This window comes from Rhinoderma darwinii, chromosome 2 (assembly GCF_050947455.1).
Source record: "Rhinoderma darwinii isolate aRhiDar2 chromosome 2, aRhiDar2.hap1, whole genome shotgun sequence".
Classification (NCBI taxonomy): domain Eukaryota; kingdom Metazoa; phylum Chordata; class Amphibia; order Anura; family Rhinodermatidae; genus Rhinoderma; species Rhinoderma darwinii.
The window spans coordinates 356784743-356805426 of NC_134688.1; the positions used below are offsets into that span (position 1 = coordinate 356784743).

General features: G+C 40.0%; 1 protein-coding gene across 2 annotated transcripts in view; it reads right to left on the reverse strand.

The window, feature by feature from the left end:
• Positions 1-20684, reverse strand: part of LOC142743239 (bile acid receptor-like) — an 81907-nt gene that overhangs the window by 7373 nt on the left and 53850 nt on the right. The window contains exons 3-6 of one of the 2 annotated variants that reach the window (XM_075853809.1): positions 9716-10078; positions 6946-7086; positions 5653-5792; positions 5010-5114 (exon numbers count right to left, since the gene is read on the reverse strand). In XM_075853809.1, coding sequence (XP_075709924.1) covers positions 5010-5114; positions 5653-5792; positions 6946-7086; positions 9716-10078 — 749 coding nt within the window. Of the gene's footprint in view, positions 1-5009; positions 5118-5652; positions 5793-6945; positions 7087-9715; positions 10079-20684 lie in introns of both variants that reach the window. The other variant, XM_075853808.1, reaches the window with a different exon arrangement.

Sequence of the window (20684 nt, forward strand, 5' to 3'; positions counted from 1 at the left end):
GAAGGCTGATAATAGCCTGGAATCATCCAGACAAAACACCACCCCTTCCCTGGCTATATTAAACAGGACTTAGAAAACTATAGAACCCTACAGGGGGTTCGGATGTTGTAGCTGTAATACAAAATATGGCCTTATTGAGGCTGTGTGAAAGTGCCGCTACAGAAAATGAGAAGCAACTTACTAGCCATTTCTAAACATTGGAGACTTTATAAAATGGTCAGTTATTTTTCCTGCTAAATGTTAGGTTATAAAAAGAATATTAAAAAAAATCAGTAATTCTATATTTAAGACTGAAGGGGCAGATAATAAGTGGTATCAATTTCATACCAACGACACGGGATTATGCTATGAATAGTCAATCAGACATTTTAATTTAAGAGATGATCTGGTTTCGGCAAATAAATCTTCTTTTTTGTATAATGAACAGTTATACAACTTTCCAAAATACTTTCTGTATCAATTCCTTATGTTTTTCCCAGATCCTTGCTTGCTGTCATTCAATAGGAACCTTTATTGTTTACTTCCAGGGGACAAAAATCTGTCCTGGTCGTATGATGGGCACACAGGTACGGTCCTGATTACAATTAACTAACCCTGCACCTGTGTATCTATCCCATGACCAGAACAGATTTTTATTCCCTGGAAGAAAATTACAAAGGTTCCTATTAAGAAATTAAATTGAAACAATTGTATAACTTTTCATTATACAGTAAATAACAAATTGTCAAAGTATGTAGCGGATCACAGTCCAGTGACTGAAATGATCTGGGAGGAAGATGATAACAAGTGCTGTCAATTAACAGTCCAGGTTGTAGCGTGAGGCAGAGACGTGATCACCAAACAATCCAAGTTCGGTACACAAATAAGCAGCAACAGGTTGTAGCAAAAACGTGATCAGTAAGTAATCCATGTAATGTTCAAGAGTTTTATTAGTTCTTTCAGTTTGTCCATTTGATTGGGGATGAAAGGCAGAAGACAAAATTTACTCTTTTTCCAGAAACCGCATTATCTGGAATTCCATGTAATTTGAATACTTTGCGAATCATTAGTTCAGCAGTTTGTTTCGCAGTGGGAATTCCCTTGATTAGAATAAAATAGGTAATCTCTGTGAAATGGTCTACAGCAACCAGGATAGTGTTCATTCCTTTGGAAGAAGGTAGGTCAATCACAAAATCCATAGAAACTGAGCCTCAAGGGCAAGATGGAATGAGAAGTGGCTGTAGCAAACCTAGAGGAGAAGAGCGTGGAGTTTAATTTTGAGCACAAACCACACATGAAGGAACATATTTTTAGACATTATTCTTAAAGCTTGGCCACCAAAAGAAACTGGAATGAAATTCTTGAGTCTTTTAAAATGTCTAAATGCCCAGCCAGCTTAGAATCATGGACTAATTTAGAACATCAAGTCGTGCTGTGCTTTTCTGGTACATACAAACAAAGTCGCATCCAGAATCCATCTTTCAAAAAGAGGTTTACATTCAGTCAGTTAGAAACTTCTTTGAATAAGTAGCCCCTAAAAAGTTTTTTCTACTGATAAAATTGTGCTGCAAGACTTGTTTTTCTGTATGGACATTCCTGATAAGGCATTAGCTTTTCCATTTTTTTGATCTAGGTCGATAAGTAATCACAAAATTAAAATAAGAAAAGAATGAGCGTCATCTTGCTTGTCTGTAGAATAATCTTTTACCACCACGGATGAATTCTAGATTTCTGTGAACAGTAAATACAGTTACAGTAGTAGCAGGTCGCTCCAAAATATGTATCCTCTCAGAAAAAGCATTTTTTTATCGCTAGTAGTTTTTTAATTCCTATATCATTGTTCTTTTCAAATGAGAACATTTGAGGAGAAAAAATAAGCAAAAGGGTACAACAACATCTTGTCTCCTTATCTCTGAGACAACACTGCCCCTACTGCAGAATAAGATGCATCAATCTCAACAGTGAAAGGTAATGCTGAATTTGAATTAATAGTTATGCGTGCTGATGTATAGAGAGTCTTTCATTTTATAATAGCATTGTGAGCCTCAGGTATCAAAGAAAAGCAAACATTCTTCTTTGTGTGTTGAGTGATTGCTGCTATGGTCTTGGAGAAGTCTCAAATGAACTTTCTGTAGGAGTTAGTAAAACTAATAAATCTCTGAACTTTTTTTTTTCATTTTTTGTGGTTGGCCAATCAACAAAAGCCTTGATTTTACTAGGGTCCATACTCAAACCTTCTGGAGATCTAATGTAGCCAAGAAATTGATTTCTTGTCTGTTCAAAAAAAATGTTCTGAAATTCATGTAGTACGTTGCAGACATGTTTGCAATGTTCCTCAAGATTGTCTGGAAAAAAATAAGATACCATCCAGGTAGGCTTTTACAATTTGCTCCCATAAGTCCCTGAAAACATCATTGAAAAAATGTTGGAAAGTGGCTGGGACATTACAAAAGTCCAAAAGACATTAAAAGATACTAAAAGTGTCCAGAAGGTAGTCTTCCATTCGTCCCCAGGACAGATTTGAATGGGGTTATTTGCTACTCTTAGAACAAGCTTAGTAAATATTTCAACTATACGTAGCCTCTCAAGTAATTCTGGAATTAATGGGAGAGGATATTGGTTTTTAACTGTGACTTTATTAAGCTCCCTATAGTCAATGCAGGGACTTAAGGTGGAAATCTTTATATTCAGCAAAGTACAAAGGTGCTCCAGCAGGAGATGTAGATGGCCGGGTAGAGCCTTTTTTTTTCCAAATTCTCTTTCTTCAACCGAAAGTTCAGAAATTGATCTGTTCTCAGGTAGTAAGAAAATAGGTTTAGGCAGACAATTTAGCTGACAATATTTAGAGGGGAAATGTATACAACATATTTCCCACTTGATAGATGGATTGTGAGTAGAAAGAGAAGGAATCCTCAAAATAACTAGAAACTTTGGAGAATCAATCAGTTGGAAATAAATTGAGGCTTGATGAGAACTTAAAGCTTCATAGTCTAAGTAGCAGGCCTTGATTATGTTAGCAATGCAATATTATTATTATGAGCAAAGGATATGTCCATGAAATTTCCACCAGCCCCAGAGTCAAGCATAACAGAACAAGAAATGTTAGTCTTTCCTTTTTTCTTTCAGTTAGTCTCTGATCAATTCAAATGCACAATTAAATTAAGTTCTCCCACTCACCTGGGGTTTCCACTCTGGAAAGCTGATCCTTCATTTGCTCTGAAAGCACTCGCTAAAATTTGCTTTTCTGAGCCGCTAGATTCTATGTTGTATAAGCTACCCAGCAGCAAAATTCAGCTGTGTATTCAGCAACATAGAATCTTCCTTGCCACAGATTATGAAACTTAGCTTCGTCTGTGGTACAACAATTAGAATCATCAAAAGCTTGATTCATAGCAGTGATAAAGTCATCCAAAACATTCAGAAGATTACTATTCTTTTCAACAAAAGCAGAGGTCCATGCTTCATCTGTCAGAAGATTAGTTATAAACAATACTTTTTTTCCTTTCACTGGTAAATGGAGCAGGTTGCATTTGAAAATATATGCAGGATTGATTAAGGAAACCTCACCACTGAACTTTGATGGTAGTGGCATGCGTGAACTGGAATCTGCAGCAGAGCCATGCACATCCGGACTTTTTTCTTGCAATTTAATAATTTCTCTGTGTTGATCTTGCACAAGATCTTGCAGCTGAGAAAAGTCCCATATTAGCCCAGGTTCAGAACACAGATAAGCAGCAACAGGTCATATCGTGAGGCAGCGACGTAATCAGGAAGCAATGCAAGTTTGGTACACAGATAAACGGCAACAGGTTGTAGTGGGAGGCAGAGAGGTGATCAGGAAACAATTCAAGTATAGTACACAGATGATCGGCAACAGGTTGTAGCGCGAGGCCGAGACAGGGTCAGGAAACAGTCCAGGTTTGGTACACAAATAAGTATCAACAGGTTGTAGCGACATGGTCAGGAAATAGTCCAAGATCAGTGCACAAATTAGCAGCAACGGTTCGTAAAGTAAGGCAGATAAAAACAAGACTACAGGCTGGAAACGTAATAGTCTAGCAAGGAGGAAGTGCAAAGTCTTATATAGAAAGCCAAAAGGGTGAAACTGATCAGGACAATCAAGGCAAAGAATCCAGAAATGCAAGAATATGGAGAACCTGGAGGAAAGATTTAGCAGTGGAGCTGTCCAATGTTTCAGATGGCTCAAAGAGAAGAGCTACTGAAAGAACACAGGACTTTTTGTGTTTAAATTCTGACACATTCTGTATACTTGCCGAATTGAAGTGCTACTTTAATGGAGAGATGAAAGATTGCCTTGTATTTACAGAATCTCTAAACATTTCCCATAATAATTTAGCCCCATATGATTCATAACAGTGTGTAGACATTTCACACAGCCAGCCATACATTTGTACTTGTCAAAAGTTCCACTTTCTTATTTTCTTTGCGTTCTATAAAGAACATTAAGAATCCTATTCTCCATGGAAAGACTACTTGCCCAGCAGCAAGAAATATTGGATTCATCAGGACATATTTCTTCTGGTAGAACAATGTTCTATAGGAACCTCGTCTTTTTTATTTTTGTTTGTTTTTTTGCTTTGTAAACTTTCTCACATGTCCCCTTTAAAAAAAAAATCTATTAAAGATATGTCTGCTCGTACAGGTTTTTCAAAACTATTTTCATAAAAAATAGAATGACAGCCAAAGGATGGAAGTGGAAATATCCAAAAGGCACTGGTGTGGAACTGGTCTAAATCAAGGGCGGAAACGGATAGAAGAGGGCCTACAGTTTATGAGCCCCTTGGTCTCCAATAAATTGTTATAGAGCATCTCCTTGTGTCTCTCGCACAATCCATGAGTATGTGTAAGCCATGAAATTTATTAGCTCAGTCCCTAACATCTTCTTATCTAATAGATATTAGAAAGCTGCTTTTAAGGTGGTGGAAACAATTATTTATTTATTTTTTTAAGACCGTAATTTTCTGTTATACTGATTGCGAATAACAACTGATAACACAATGAGTACTTACAAATAATTTGTGCTCATCTATTGGAGAGGCATACTTTTGATATGCAGTAACTATATGATCAATCAATTTGCAGTCTTCAGCTGTCAATTCTAGTCGTGTTACTACCTGCTGAAATCAATATAAATTACAACTTAATATCTATTCATAATCTAAATCATAAACTAATAAAAAAAGGATTTTAAAAGGTTCATATGGAGTGGTATACTGATGTGGTTAAGAAAAGTGATAATTTAGGTGACCTGCTTTAATGAACTGCACTATTTAGGCTATGTTCACACCTGCGCCGGTGTATTCCGTTGTTCTGCTCTGTCAAAGGAGCAGAAAAAGGTAATAATGGAAGCAATGGTTCCGTCGGCCGGCGGCTGATGGAACCCATCGACTTTAATAGGTTCCGTCAGCTTTCCATTGGGATGTCTGTGATTTTACCGGAGACAATAGTGCAGCATGCTGCGCTATTGTCTCCAGTAATCTCGGCCAGATCTGTGACGGAGGCCCCTAAAGGAGCCTCCAACGCAGTTGTGAACATGGCATTAACAACACCATTTACACTTGTGCTTACAATAATATTTGCCTCATTGCCAGAATGAATAGACCTGGATCATAATTTTTCCACCCTGATCTGAAGAATACAACTTGTACTTACTTTTCCTGACTTGGTAGTTGATGACACTTGTCTGCTGTCATTTGCATCATCTTCCACTTTCACATTGCAAACTATTGAGCTGTTTTGCTTACAATTTTTCCTGAGCCTCTTTGACTTACATTGTACTTCAGTTAACAAACCTAGCATATAAAACAGAATATGGTCATTACAATATCACAATTTATATGTCTATGTTTTATCATATAGATTTATCAAACGTATTGGAAGATGAGCTTCATCAAGTCTTTTGTCGATGTATCATTATTTGTTGTTATGGTGAGACCGCTGAGCAATGGGCCAAGCTCATGGGACACATTTGCAAAATACAAATTTATAAATGTATTCCTAAATGAATTTAAGATTTTGCTAGATCAGCTCTCATACTGTATATGTCATATTATATATCTGTTGTTGATGTTTTTAACACTATGGACTAGTCACTTTTTCACTTTTGTATCGATGTTGCCCTGTGTTGATACTCTTACTTATTGATGAAAAGTTTTTACCACTATATGTAATGTTTTAATTTATTTTAATGAGATCGATGATGTCAGAGCACACTTGCTATTTATATCACTGCCATTTAATTGTATCACTATGCTTGAAAAAGGTCCTATTGCAGGACTGAAACGTTGCATTTCTGCTTGATGTGGATTGAATAAATCAAATTTTTTTGCCTTTCTAGAGTCTTTCTTGTAAATAAGTTGTACTGCTGTTTGCTACTTTATTGCCACATCCCATTTTTCAGACACTTCGTAAGTGTTGGACAAAAAAGGTTGAGGGCTTATTATATATGGCATTCAGTCTGAACACCATTCTTTTTTTTAATACAATTGCATCAGAAAACTGGCGCAATTGCATTGATAAATAGGCCCCATTGTGAAAATCAAAATCACTATTCACATCAATGTTTACATCCTAATTGGATTGAATAGTACCAATTGGCAATTGATTAAGACATTGATTTATAAGCTTATTCCAATCCACAAAATGGGCAAAATGTACAAATAATGGTGCACATCGGAATTGTGGGCCAGTCTATTACACTTGTGTAGTGTGCACCATATTCCTTAATATATTTATGTTACTTTTGTTAGTTTCATTTGCAAAGGTGTCGGGGTTCCACCATTCAGAGGACTCAGTGATATCCATATGCCCTAATAGGGAATATGAACAGAGGTTGTCTTCATGAGACAACCACTTTAGGCAGTCCTGCATCTATATGGTAAGTCTGGTTTCTTTTGTATTTCCTCTAAATTAATGTTAAATATGTTTAAATAATACTAAACTTACATTCTGCAAGCATGCCAACAGCCTTACACTTCTTCAGCCGACATTCCTGACATTTCCTCCTCATGTACATGTCCATCTCACAGTGTCCTCCATTCTTACACCTATACACAGCATTTTTGGTAATGCTACGACGGAAAAAACCTGTAAAATTTATATTTAATTGTGTACCATATAATGGAAATACAAAGTATTTTAGAAAATTTGCACAACAAACAGCAATTCTATAATTGTTTTTTAGTTGTTTTTTTTTGTCATTCACAGCCATATTGTGTAAAAAGTAAGTGATATATTTTACATTTTAAAAAAATTAAAAGGAAAAATAAAAATAAAAAAAAAAGTGTGAATATGTAATTTTAGGTGATGCTTTTTGACATCTGGTACATGCCATTTGACAAACACACTTGAATACATATTTGGCAACTTCTGCCAACTTCAGCGATACCAAATATGTGGGCATTTCTTACACGTTGGGCGCAAGGCAGGGCTTACAATGAATGGCGCAAGGCAGGGCTTACAATGAATGGTGCACAAACTGGCTTTTGGAGAGCAAATTTTCCAAAGCTGGTTCCAAAGCGATCTTTGTGCAAGCGACCAGTGTCGCAGCCAAAGTCACCATGTAGCCCAAGCCTAAAACTGTACATCTATATATGATCTACTTCTATATATGGAAATATCTATCTATCTATCTATCTATCTATCTATCTATCTATCTATCTATCTATCTATCTATCTATCTATCTATCTATCTATCTATCTATCTATCTATCTATCTATCTATCTTGCACATTACCGCAAGGGGCTGGCATATTGCCTATCGCTGGAGTCTCCGTGCAGATCATCAGCTAGAACTGTGCCGGGGACTCGAGCACTGCTCACGACGTCACTTTGAATATATGAACAGTGACATCAGGAGCTGCCTATAGCTGGAGTCACCGAGCAGAGCATCAGCTGATGCTCTGCTCGGGGACTCCAGCACTGCGCCTGACATCACTGTCCATACATGGACAGTGACATCAGGAGTTCTCTATCGCTGGAGTCCCCGAGCAGAGCATCAGCTTGCGCTCTATCCCCAGACTCCAGCATATTTATCCAGCATATATGGACAGTGACGTCAGGAGTTTCTTATTGCTGGAGTCACTGAGCAGAGCATCAGCTGGCGCTCTGCCCAGGGACTCCAGCTCTGCTCCCAATGTCCCTTTCCATATATGGACAGAGACATCAGGAGTTCCCTATCACTGGAGTCCACGAGCAGAGCATCAGCTGGCAGTCTGCCCAGCGACACCAGCACTGCTGCCGAAGCCACTGTCCAGAGAATTGACCATTTTTCATGCTGATGATTTATCCGCAGGTCTGACACCCGGACCCTGCCCTGATCAGCTGCTCTGGCTGCCTCCTGGCAACAGATGTACTTGCCAGAAGCAGATGGCTCCGGTCACAGTATAGTGGCCGAGCTGCAGTACTGCAGCTCTGCTCCTATTCAAGTGAATAGTAGCAGAGTTGCAGTTCTGCAGCACGGCCTCTATGCAGTGTGCGGAGCCAGCTGCTTCCGGCACCAAACACTGCATACAGTGCCCGGAGGCAGCCGGAGCAACTGATCACTGCGGGGTCCAAGTGTCAGACCCCCACCGATCATATACTGATGACCTATACTGTGGGTAGGTCATCAGTATGTAAAACTGTCCTGTGTTCGCACAACCCCTTTTACCACAATGCTAGGAAGAGTTCTTGCTTTGCCCAGCCATGTGTTTTCTGCCCCTAGTGATTAGTTTATGGATTGCACTTGCCCTGTGGTTAATAACAGTAAGGGTATGTTCACACGGAGCGTTTTCGGCCGGTTTTTGAGGCGTAAACGGCCGAAAGATCGGATGGGGTGTTTATTACGCGGCCGTTTTTCAAAGCGGATGGGTAAAAAAACGGCTGCGAAAAAGAAGTGCATTTTCATAGACTCTATAGAAAAATAGCTCCAAAAACGGCCGTTAAAAACGCCCCCGAAAAACGTGACTTTGATTAAAAAACGCCTGAAAATCAGGAGCTGTTTTCCTATATTCCTGTTTTCCTATATTAACCAACATCCTGTTACTTCCTCTGCCTGATTTTTCTGGCTTGTCAGTGATCCAGATTGCCTGTGCTAATCTACTATTACTCTCCTTGTGTACCAAACTCTGCATTACATCTGACCATGGCCGATCTGCCTACTTGTGTACTGAACCCTGCATTACATCTGACCACAGCTGAACTCTTTATTTGTGTACCGAACCCTGCATTACGTCTTGCCACGGCTGATCTCTTGTATACTGAATCCTGTATTGCATCTGACTATAATTGAAACTGTGTCGTTTGCCTCTCCAGATCTGAGAACCAGCATCGTTATAACCGTTCTACTGTCGCAATCTTCATAGTTACCACAGTTATAGAATAAAATTGAAGACATAATTTCCTCATATACAAAACAATAATTATTAAACAATCATCTTTTCTGGTTGGAATGTTACTTTTATTGTGTGCATATTTTAGGAAGCACTAAATCATGCTTTTACCCTAGTGTTGAGTATTAGGGTATGTTCACGTGCAAAATCAAAAACGGCTGAAAATGATGGAGCTGTTTTCAAGGGAAAACAGCCTCTGATTTTCAGCCGTTCTTGTAGCTCATGATAATCCAAAGAGTATCTCTGATTACATGTCTACATCAAATAAAGTTGTTATATTTTTAGAGGTGGACATAGATGTGACTAGTTTTAGAAGAACTTACAAAAAATGCTCATTTACTTACCTTTACACCCTTCACAAGTAAGGGCATTGTAATGGTATCCAGAAGCCTTATCTCCACATACGACACAAAGTTCTTCATGACCTTTCATCCGGATGCTGGAATGGCTAATCCTAGTCCTCTTTACAGTAGGGTACATCTCTTCCATGCTATGAGTCATGTTAGGGGTTGGTTTACTCATGTCACATGTGCTAAGGACATATTGTCCATCACCATATGGAGTCTCCAAACTGTATGCACTGTAGTGGCATTGTGATGCTGGGGATTGCAACACAGGGGAATAAGGCACATTTGTATACTGACAAAATGGAGTCGCCTGGAAGTCTGAATCTGGAAGTTGATAATTAATGTGATCTGGCAGGACGTCTGTGAAAACAAACAACGAAACATTTAGCAATGTAATGCTTTCTCTGCTGGACAGGCAGGGAATGGCCAAATGGAAATTCCTACCCATAACTTTCTATCAATCATTGAAACAATATGTTATCAGCCTTTGCTCATTGAATCTATCCCAGAAATTATTAGGGACATGGACTACAGCAACACAAACATATATAAGATATGGTTCATTGTAAATCAGATAAATAATCACGTAAACACATTAGGTGTTTATTGCAAAGGAAGGTCACTTTATATGCGGAATTTATTAAGATATGCTGGGCTTACATGTAGATATTATTTATATTTAGAAGCCCCCACTAGCTTTTTGAGGGGCATATTTTAAAAGCAGCGATTAATATCTGTAGAATTATAAAATAGGAAATATGAACAAAGCATAAATTAGAAAAATTATTAAAGCAAAAAAAGGAAATTCTTTTACATATTGTTTATTTGTTTTTGTTTTAATAATTGACATAGACTCCTATGTAGATAAATAATACAGCAAAATAAATAAAGACATTGGTAAAACAGAGAAACTTAAGTCCAATTACCCATTTGAAAATGATAAAAAATATTTTGACAAAATAAATGTAAGAAGTAGCCTAAGGCTATGTTCACACGGGGTATTTTGCTGAGTTTTTTGACGCGGAAACCGCGTCGCAAAACTCGGCAAAAACGTCCCGAAAATGCCTCCCATTGATTTCAATGGGAGGCGTCGGCGTCTTTTTCCCGCGAGCAGTATAACTGCCTCGCGGGAAAAAGAAGCGACATGCCCTATCTTCGGGCGCTTCCGCCTCTGACCTCCCATTGACTTCAATGGGAGGCAGAGAAAGCGTATTTCGCGCTGTTTTATGCCCACGGCGCTCAATGGCCGCGGGCGAAAAACGACGCGAAAATCGGCGTGCAGGGAGAGGAATATCTGCCTCAAACTTCCAAACAGAATTTTGAGGCAGATATTCCTCCTGCAAAATACCCCCTGTGAACATAGCCTAACACTTGGTCAAAGATGATCAAAATGTCATTAATGATACCTCAGTCTAATTTTCTTACACTCAGTGTATATTAACTACTATGGGTATTTTCTTATTGCCTGATAGCAATAGGTTTACATGAAATATTCACTTATTATTTACATGGAATCTGTGACAGCACTATATACAGGATTGGGAGAGAAGCGTAATGATACTGTGTTGTCAGTCAAGCAAGTCGCATGACGGAGAACTCTACATTTTGATGACCCGCCGCCGTGATTGCAAGTGCCACTCTCTGGTCTAAGTGATCGTTCAAGCGGTCTTTTAAATGGATGCTAGAGCCGTCACTCAGTGGGAAGGGGTTAGTAGCATTCAGTGCACACAGCCTGGAGCACTGAACATGAAGAGGCTGCCTCAGTCACACTTGCGATCACGGCTCCCGGGAACTCACAACGTAGATTTCTGGTGTTGTAACTTTGGTATCCCCATCTTGTATATAGCGCTGTCAGCAGTTTTGAGGCCTCAAAACTGAAAACAGAGTCTCTTTAATATTCAACATCTTTCCCTCAGATCTTCTCAAGGACATAGAGATCGAATGTGGTCATTGCTAGTGGCAGGGGCAGCAGAGATTTTTTTTTTTATTAGGCTGGGGTTTCATGGAAACTTTTTGTAGCATAACGGTACAAATTTAACTATTGAGCTACAGCTGCAAGAATATTTTGAGTTGTGCAACTCTGTGTACTACTGTGAACTGCAGCTCCATGTAGCTCCAGCATTAGGGAGTCTGAAGGACTCCCTAATAAATAATTACAAAAGCAAACTCCAGGTTTAACTGGATCTAAGTCTACCTTCACTACAAACAAATTTTTAGCGATCCAATGCATCTAAAATGAAAAATTAATACCTGTTGCAAATATACTTTATTTAAAATCTTCTACCATTTTGTGTGTACAGTTCCTACACAGACCAATGTGTCCCCATAGTAACAGACTACAAACAAACTTATGTATTCTGATCCTACAGTCATACTACCATCTATCCCGTACTTCTTGTTAACCTACTGAATGTAAGTTAGCAAGTAATAGGAGACAGATGGGAGGGAGTAGGACTATAGGATCAGACTACACAGGGTTTATATGTAGTCTGGTAACACATAGGTCGGAATGGGAGCTGTAGACACTAATCAGTAGGAGATTTCTAATGAAGAATATTTGCAAACTTGTTTCATACTTTATTTTAGAAGTATTGGAGCAAATAAAATAATGGTTACAAATGTGTACATATTGTTTAATAATGATAGCAGTAAGTACTTTTTATAGAAGTGCAAGTTTATAGTTTCTGTTATATATTTTAGTTACATTTACACTTTGATAGCGTTTCATATTGTATAATAACATGCAAAGTCAATGTTTAATATAATATGAGAGAAATATTTCTCATGAAGCTGCAACAATTTTTACTTCATGAACTTTATACGTGGAAACTGATTTTCTCCAGACCACAAAAGCCTGTTTTATTTTTTATCTGTCTTAAAAGTATGCATTTTTGGTTTCAAATGAATAAAGCCAGTATATCATGCACATTCCACAAGTATATTTTCACTTAAAGATCATGCTGCACACATTAAGGTCAGATTCTCGCAGGGCATCTTTGTGGTGTATTACTGCTGTGCATTTTTACTACAATACCTAAAGATGTTACTTTTCAGTGTCTAGGAATTGAATAGTTTGAACAGTGACTGATGCATTGTTTTCTAAAGTGCAGCAAGCCATATATGTTGGGCATTTTTGTGGCATTTAAACATGCTTGATTTCAATTGGACAAAAAAGCCTTTTCTCACATAGTGCAGTCTTGGTGCATTTTGTTTTTCATATACTTCAACCCTTCTTTGGTTCTAATTTTGATTTTGGGGAACAAAAAATATAGACTCGTGCAAAACTTTTAGAAAACAGTTCAAGGCTTAGCCAGACTTATGCAATCAATGTGAGCTTTTTCTTTTTACATCTTAATGAAAACCTATACGTTTTCACAAGTTACGCTCCTTTGCGCGGCGCTCCGTAAAAGTGTTTGAGTATAGTGTAAGTGGATCAGTGTAAATGGGTTGTTCCAGCAAACCGCCTTACTATTACAGTAGTGCTGGAAATACAGAGATGACATCTTGCTCCAATGGCTGGGATCAGAGATAACTCGGATCCCAGCTGTTTACCACTTTAGATGCTGAGGTCAAGAGCGACCGTGGCACTTTAATGTGATCCCATAGGTGCCCCCGTGACACAACTAGGGGAACTAAAAAAAGCCTGCCATGGCTATATGCCTTTAAGGCCCTGACTAGCCAGTATTGCAATGCATTATTGAAGCGATCACAAGATGGTAAATTCAAGTCCCCTAGTGGGGCTAAAAAAACTAAAGAATAAAAAAACAGGTAAATAACATTTAATGAGAAAAATAAATGTCTAAAGAAATACAACAATTTTTTTGAGTAAAAATAGCAAAATAAAAAAAATATATATTTGTTATTGCAGCAATCGTAATGACACGTAGAATAGACTTAAATGGACACTAACTTTTCAAACAACTAATGCTAATCTAGTAAACCTGATATAGCTCAACTTTGTAGTTTACTTATTGTTAAAATGTAGTTGTTTTATCCATGCAAATTCTGTGTGAAGTTACTGCCATTAGGTGTATCCTTTCCTCTAATATGCTGTCCACCCCCTGTTGTCAAGCAAAATCTGTCCCTAGTTACAGAGCAGAATTGACGGGCTGCAGAAGGGGGTGGGTGTCTTCACTGCCTGCCAACACAAGTCTACGAAGAGGGGAGGTGGAGCAGGAGGAGGGATCAGCAGCAGAATAAGAAAGACACAGACTGCTGGTAAGATTTCTATACTAGATTCTCAGCTACACTGCTAATTACTGCTGTATAATCCTCTCCATGCTGCTGCAGCTTTAGTATATATATATATATATATATATATATATATATATATACACATATGTATATATATATATGTATATATATACATATATATATATACATATATATATATATATATATATATATATGATAGTTAGAGATAGAAGAGCAGGATTCTCCTCTTCTATGTGTGCTGTGTATAGCAGACATGATAGCCATTAGGCTCTGCCACAAGCTCAGAGGCAACTCAAAATGAGAGAGCCCGCAGAGGGGAAAACTGCTAAAAAAAATGCAGAATAAAGGTCATATAATGGCCATAGATAGTCTTATTTCTCATGTGCACACATATGATATCTTATTCGGAAAAGTTACCTGAAATGTTAGGTACGCTTTAACATATTATTTATACCACACTCCCAACAGCGTTAAAGAAAATAATACCGGAATCGCTGTTTTTTCTCTCCCCCCAAACAATAAGTTATATGTACTCTAAAAGGATGCAATTGAAAACTCTAACCTATCCTGCAAATACAAGCCCTCATACAGCTATGTCGACAGAAAAATAAAAATGTTATGGCCCTTAGAGTATAGCAGTGCAAAAATTTAAAAGAAAACTAAAAACAGCATCATAAAGGCCTAAAATGGGATGTGTCCTTAAAAGGGGGTTGTGTAGTTTAGAAAACCTATTTCATAGTTAATAGAGGGGATCTTCTGTTCAGGAGTGTCTTTTTCACCCTAGAGGACCAGTCCTGTCCTGCATTACACAGATAACCTATTAGTTTGAATGTGTTACCTTGGTTGAACTTGATGGACATGTGTCTTTTTTCAACCATACTAACTATGTAACCTTTAAAGGGGTATTCCTATCATATGACATTTATAAAATATCGTGTGGATATACCATAGATGTCTGTGGGTACCACCTCTGGGACCTGCACCTAACTTCCGAATGGGGGTCCCTGATCTCACCCCACCCCACCTGGCGAGGTGGTTTCTAGCATCTTGGTAGAGAATCAGTTGTCAGATTCCAGAGAATTAAAGAAACAGCCAAGCCGCTGTGCTATGCTGTTTCCGCAACTCCCATAGAACTGAATGTGAGTTGCGGAAAAAGCAAAGCGCAGCAAGATCAGCTGTTTCTGTAATTCTCCTTCACTTCTCTGGGAGTTACATAAACAGCCAAGCACAGCAGGAACCCGCATCTATCAGACATTATTGGCATATCCTGTGGATATACCATAAATGTCTAACATGGGAATACCCCTTTCATTTTCTCTTTGGTGCTGCTACAGGGAAATGTAACACTTACTGCCAGTTTCCCCACCGATAACTGATCACTGGGGGTCCCAGCAGGGGGACACTTTGTGATCATTTTATTTTCAAAGGATCCTTTTGATAAGTAGACTGCAAGTAGTGTTTATAAAAGAAAAACCCACCTTTGCCACTTCTAATATCTATATACATTTCAGATAAGGATATAATCATAAACGTAACTCCAGCCACAACAGCTGTTATGGGCAGGGGCGTAACTAGGAAAGACTGGGCCCCATAGCAAACTTTTGACTGGGGCCCCCCCTCCCCTGGGTGTCACACAACCCCCCCCTTGTAGATAGTGCCTTTTTTACAGCCCCCCCTGTAGATAACGCCATACAGCCCCCCTCTGTAGATAGCGCCATACATCCCCCTGTAGAGAACGCCATACAGCCCCCTGTAGATAACGCCATACAGCCCCCCTGTAGATAACGCCATACAGCCCCCCTGTAGATAACGCCATACAGCCCCCTGTAGAGAACGCCATACAGCCCCCCTGTAGAGAACGCCACACAGCCCCCCTGTAGAGAACGCCTTACAGCCCCCCTGTAGAGAACGCCATACAGCCCCCTCTGTAGAGAACGCCATACAGCCCCCCCTGTAGGGAACGCCATACAGCCACCCCCCCCTGTAGGGAACGCCATACAGCGTTGCCCCCCCTGTAGGGAACGCCATACAGCGTCCCCCCTCCAAAAAAAATGCGACCTACTGTGTGTCCTACAAAATACATGTATCCCCTCTCCACAGGATATCCACAGGATAGGGGATACATGAGTGATCGCTGGCAGCGATAGGGAGAACGGGGGACTGAAAGTCCCCTGAAGTTCTCCATGACAAACCTCTGACTTCCGGCGTCTGCGCAGCTCAATAAAAATGAAAGGAGCGCTGGTCACGCATGCCCACAAGCACGACCGGCGCTCCATTAATTTCTACGGAGCTGCCGACACAGACCCCGGAAGTCCGAGGTTTGTGATGGAGAACTTCAGGGGACTTTCAGTCCCCTGTTCTCCCTATCGCTGCCAGCGATCACACATGTATCCCCTATCCTGTGGAGATCCTGTGGAGAGGGGATACATGTCTTTTGCTCTATTTTGCGCCTTCAGGACCAGACACCGTTTAGCCATTTTTAGCATGTGTTAGTTAAATGGCTATAACTTTTTTATTTGTTGGGCTAAGGACGTGATTTTTGCGACGTTTTTTTCGTAGACAATGCAGGTTTCATTTTTTATCGTTTTTATACACACCTTTTTTGCTATTTTAGAATTTTTATTCATAAAGTTTGAAAATAATAGTAAAAAAATAAGCTTTTTTACATTTCAGCTATTTTTTTTTTGGTAATAACATAGTTTTACCCTAAAATAGACCTTTTATTTGTGATCGGCATTGTCTACTGTAAATTTTTATATATTACATGTCTATATTAGGGTAATTGGGTCAGCGCTAGCGTTACAACAATGATTGGCGGGGGGGGGGGGACATTTTTTTTTTTGGGGTGGGTATTTTATGTGTATTTATTATTTACATTTTTTTTACACTTTACTTTATTATTTTTTTATTACTATGGTCTGTCCCCCAAAGGTCAAAGAAGACCTTTGGGGAACTTTATATATATTTTTTCTTTCTTTTACACCATGTTTTTCCACTGTAACTGGAGCTGCACAGCAGCCCCAGTTACAGGGGAAATCAGCCCTCTCATAGTGACGATTGTCACTAATAGGGCTGTGCTGGGTCTAGTAAGACCCAGCAGCAGCCTGCCACTAACGGCACCCGGCGATCATGTGACAAGTCACATGATCACCGGGAGGAATAGAGACAGCGCCGCTGCTGCTGTCTCTATTCCTGTACACAGCGCGCCTTCAGCGCTGTGTACAAGTGATCAGAGAAGACAGAAGCAGCGAAAGCTGCTTCTATCCTCTCCTCAGGGTCCCCGGCAGTCACTGACAGCCGGAGACCCGACATTCAGCTGCCCGATCGCGCGGGCAGCAAGTTAAAACCCGAGCCGTAGAAAGTCTATGGCTCGGGTTTTAAGGACCCTGACCGCTGGCCGTAAAAATACAGCCAGCGGTCGGGAACCAGTTAATGGCAGAGCGGGGAGATACCTCCCTGCTCTGCCGTAGTGTTCAGTGGCGTCCCGCTGTAGCAGCCATAGCGGCTGCTGGCGGAGCCTCCGGCCATGGTGGGGGCCCGTGCCGGCGGGCGACACGGGCCCCCTCATGCCGCGGGCCCCGTAGCAGCCGCTACTGCTGCTACGGCGGTAGTTACGCCACTGGTTATGGGAAAAAGAGGCTGAGGAACCCACTCAGGTACAGGAAGGTGCGCTTGGGTGCATTTCCTAGTACCTGGAAACCGTCTTCTGCCATTGGTGGGGGGAGGCAATCACATATACTCAGTTAAACGATGAAAGGAAGGGAGCTCCATACAATTACTTCTGTTTGCTACTGGCACTAGAGGGAGCACCTAACATAAGGATTTTTTCAGCTAATATTGAGTTCAATTAGAATTGTGTCACTCAGAATGTAGTGAGCTCCTCCTAGTCACATCTGCAGGCAGCCAGAAAGTTATTATGTAACTATCGCTGTGTGTTGGGAAGCAAGGAATTTGGAGCTCTGTAACAGAACTCTGACCCTATAAAGATATATTATTATCAAGGAATTATAGACCTATTTGCATGAAATAAATTGAAATTATATGTATACTGTAGCAACTTACTCCCCAAGACCACCACAGATACTAAAACCACCTTCAGCCTAAACAACCATGAATATTAAAACCCACCCTGAACCTCCAAGGATATTGGCATTAACCCACTACTATTATATTGGCACTACCTTAGAGAACCACTGATATTATTATTAACATTTTCACCAGTTTAGACCACTAGATATATTCGATATTAACTCATAAACCACTGTAGAAAACTTGGCATATTATCAGGACTACTATCGCTAACCATTTAACCTGATGTTAAAACATGATATGTACATGGAGCAATTTACCAAAGTAAGTATAATGGCGGCATTTTGACAATCACTGTCGTGGGCACTAACAAATTTGGAAAAATTACTTTAAAAGCCGTGCACCTGTGTGTCTATCACATGACCATGGACAGAATATTATCCACTGGAAGTAAACAATTAAACAACTGAATAAGAACAAGCAGAGATCTTGAAAACCGTGAGGGATTAATACAGAAAGCATTTTGGAAAATTGTATAACATTTAATTATACAAAAGGTAACCTTAAGTTGCTAAAACAAAACAACCCCTTTAATTTTGGGGTCTGGTGTCTAAATGTATTTGGGGGTCTAGTCTAAAGTCTGAGCTTCTTTTAGGGTCTGAATTAATTTTGGAGTTACTATGAGTACTGGATTAATTTTAGGGTCTAGGATCTGAATAAATTTTAGGGTCTAGATCTAGCCCTGTATCTTACATTGATACAGAGATCTCTGCATTCATTGCTCCAATTGCTCTGCTAGATTTTCTTCAGGCTGGCAGCTTAGGTGGCAAGTCCTTTCTGCTGCTGCTCCTCCCCCTCCCTGTCATAGTTTGTATAGGCAGATTAGAGGGAGAGCACAGTCCCCTATAACTCAAGAAGAGGGAGAGCCTGCAGCTTACACTCAATGAGAGGATGAGCAGAAGAGTGGAGAGCTTAACGCTGTATGTAAGCAGTGCTGTATGAAGGCTCTCTCTTCAACTAATCAAACTGCTGGCTCTCCTGTGTGTTTCTTAGGGTATGTTCACACGGCTTATTTTCGGACGTTTTTCGGGCTGCAAACGGGCAAAAAATGGCAGAAAAATCGGAAGCATCCAAACATCTGCCCATTGATTTCAATGAAAAAATGTCAATTCGTTTTGAAAAACAGGCGCGTAAAAAAATGCCCACGAAAAAGAAGTGCATCTCACTTCTTGAGACGTTTTTGGAGCCGTGTTTGGTTGACTCTATAGAAAAACAGCTCCAAAAACTACCGTAAAAAAACGCCGCAAAAAACGCGAGTTGCTAAAAAAAAACTGCTGAAAACAGCTTCATATTTTCAGAAGTTTTTTAGTAAGTGTGTGCACATACCCTTACTGTGTAAGATTCCATTCACACTACAAGCTGTGTTTTTGAATAAAAGCTTGTTCTCTACTTCTTTACTGACAACATTTTCTATTGGCTTGTGACAGTTAAAAGTGGAACTGAGCTTGTACGTCCTCCCTTATTCAGCTCAGTACTATGCAGATTGTATGCAAGGGGGCGCTATTATATTGAAGTAAAGGGAATATCTCACAACAGGAGCATTTTTGTAACCTGAGGTAAATTATAAAACAAATACATTTTTAATGCTAAATTATATTGTAATAAATTTTTTTACTGGGACAACCTTTTCATTTTTGGGTTATTTAGGGCTCTGTTGTCCGAATTGATTTAGAGGTCTGAGATCTGAAATAATTTTGGGGTCTGAAATAATTTTGGGTCCTGGTCTGGTGTCTGAATTTATTTAGGGGTCCGGTGTCTAAATTTATTAAGATGTGTGGGTTCTGGATTTCTTTTGAGGCCTGACATTTTGGGGTCTGATCTGGGGTCTGAATTTATTTAGGGGTCTGTTCTGAGGTCTAACATTTTTCAAGGTCTTGTCAGAGCTATGGATTCATTTTGGGGTTGTCTGGGGTCTGGATTAATTTAGAATTCTGGTCTGGGGTCAAAATTTATTTTTTGTTTTCTGGGGTCTGAATTAATTTTAGGGTCTGAGGTCTGGCTTTATTTTTGGTCAGAAAATAAATGTCCACTACACACTAGTTTTTGTCACATCGCTTACGGTGAAAAAAATGGATGCACAGCCACAACATCCAGGAATTCCTTATGGACTAAAACGTACAAATCGCATAAAGTGACAGTCTCCCTCCGAGTGTTAGGCCTCATTTACACGAGCGTGTGCGTTTTGCGCGCGCAAAAAACGCTGCGTTTTGCGCGCGCAAAAGGCACTTGGCAGCTCCGTGTGTCATCCGTGTATGATGCGCGGCTGCGTGATTTTCGCGCAGCCGCCATCATAGAGATGAGGCTAGTCGACGCCCGTCACTGTCCAAGGTGCTGAAAGAGTTAACTGATCGGCAGTAACTCTTTCAGCACCCTCGACAGTGAATGCCGAACACAATATACACCAACCTGTGAATACAAAAAGACTTTCATACTTACCAAGAACTTCCTGCTTCCCCCAGTCCGGGCTCCCGGCCGTTGCCTTGGTGACGCGTCCCTCTCTTGTCATCCGGCCCCACCTCCAAGGATGACGCCGCAGTCCATGAGACCGCTGCAGCCTGTGATTGGCTGCAGCCTGTGCTTGGCCTGTGATTGGCTGCAGCTGTCACTTGGACTGAACTGTCATCCCGGGAGGTCGGACCGGAGTTATCGGTAAGTCAGAACG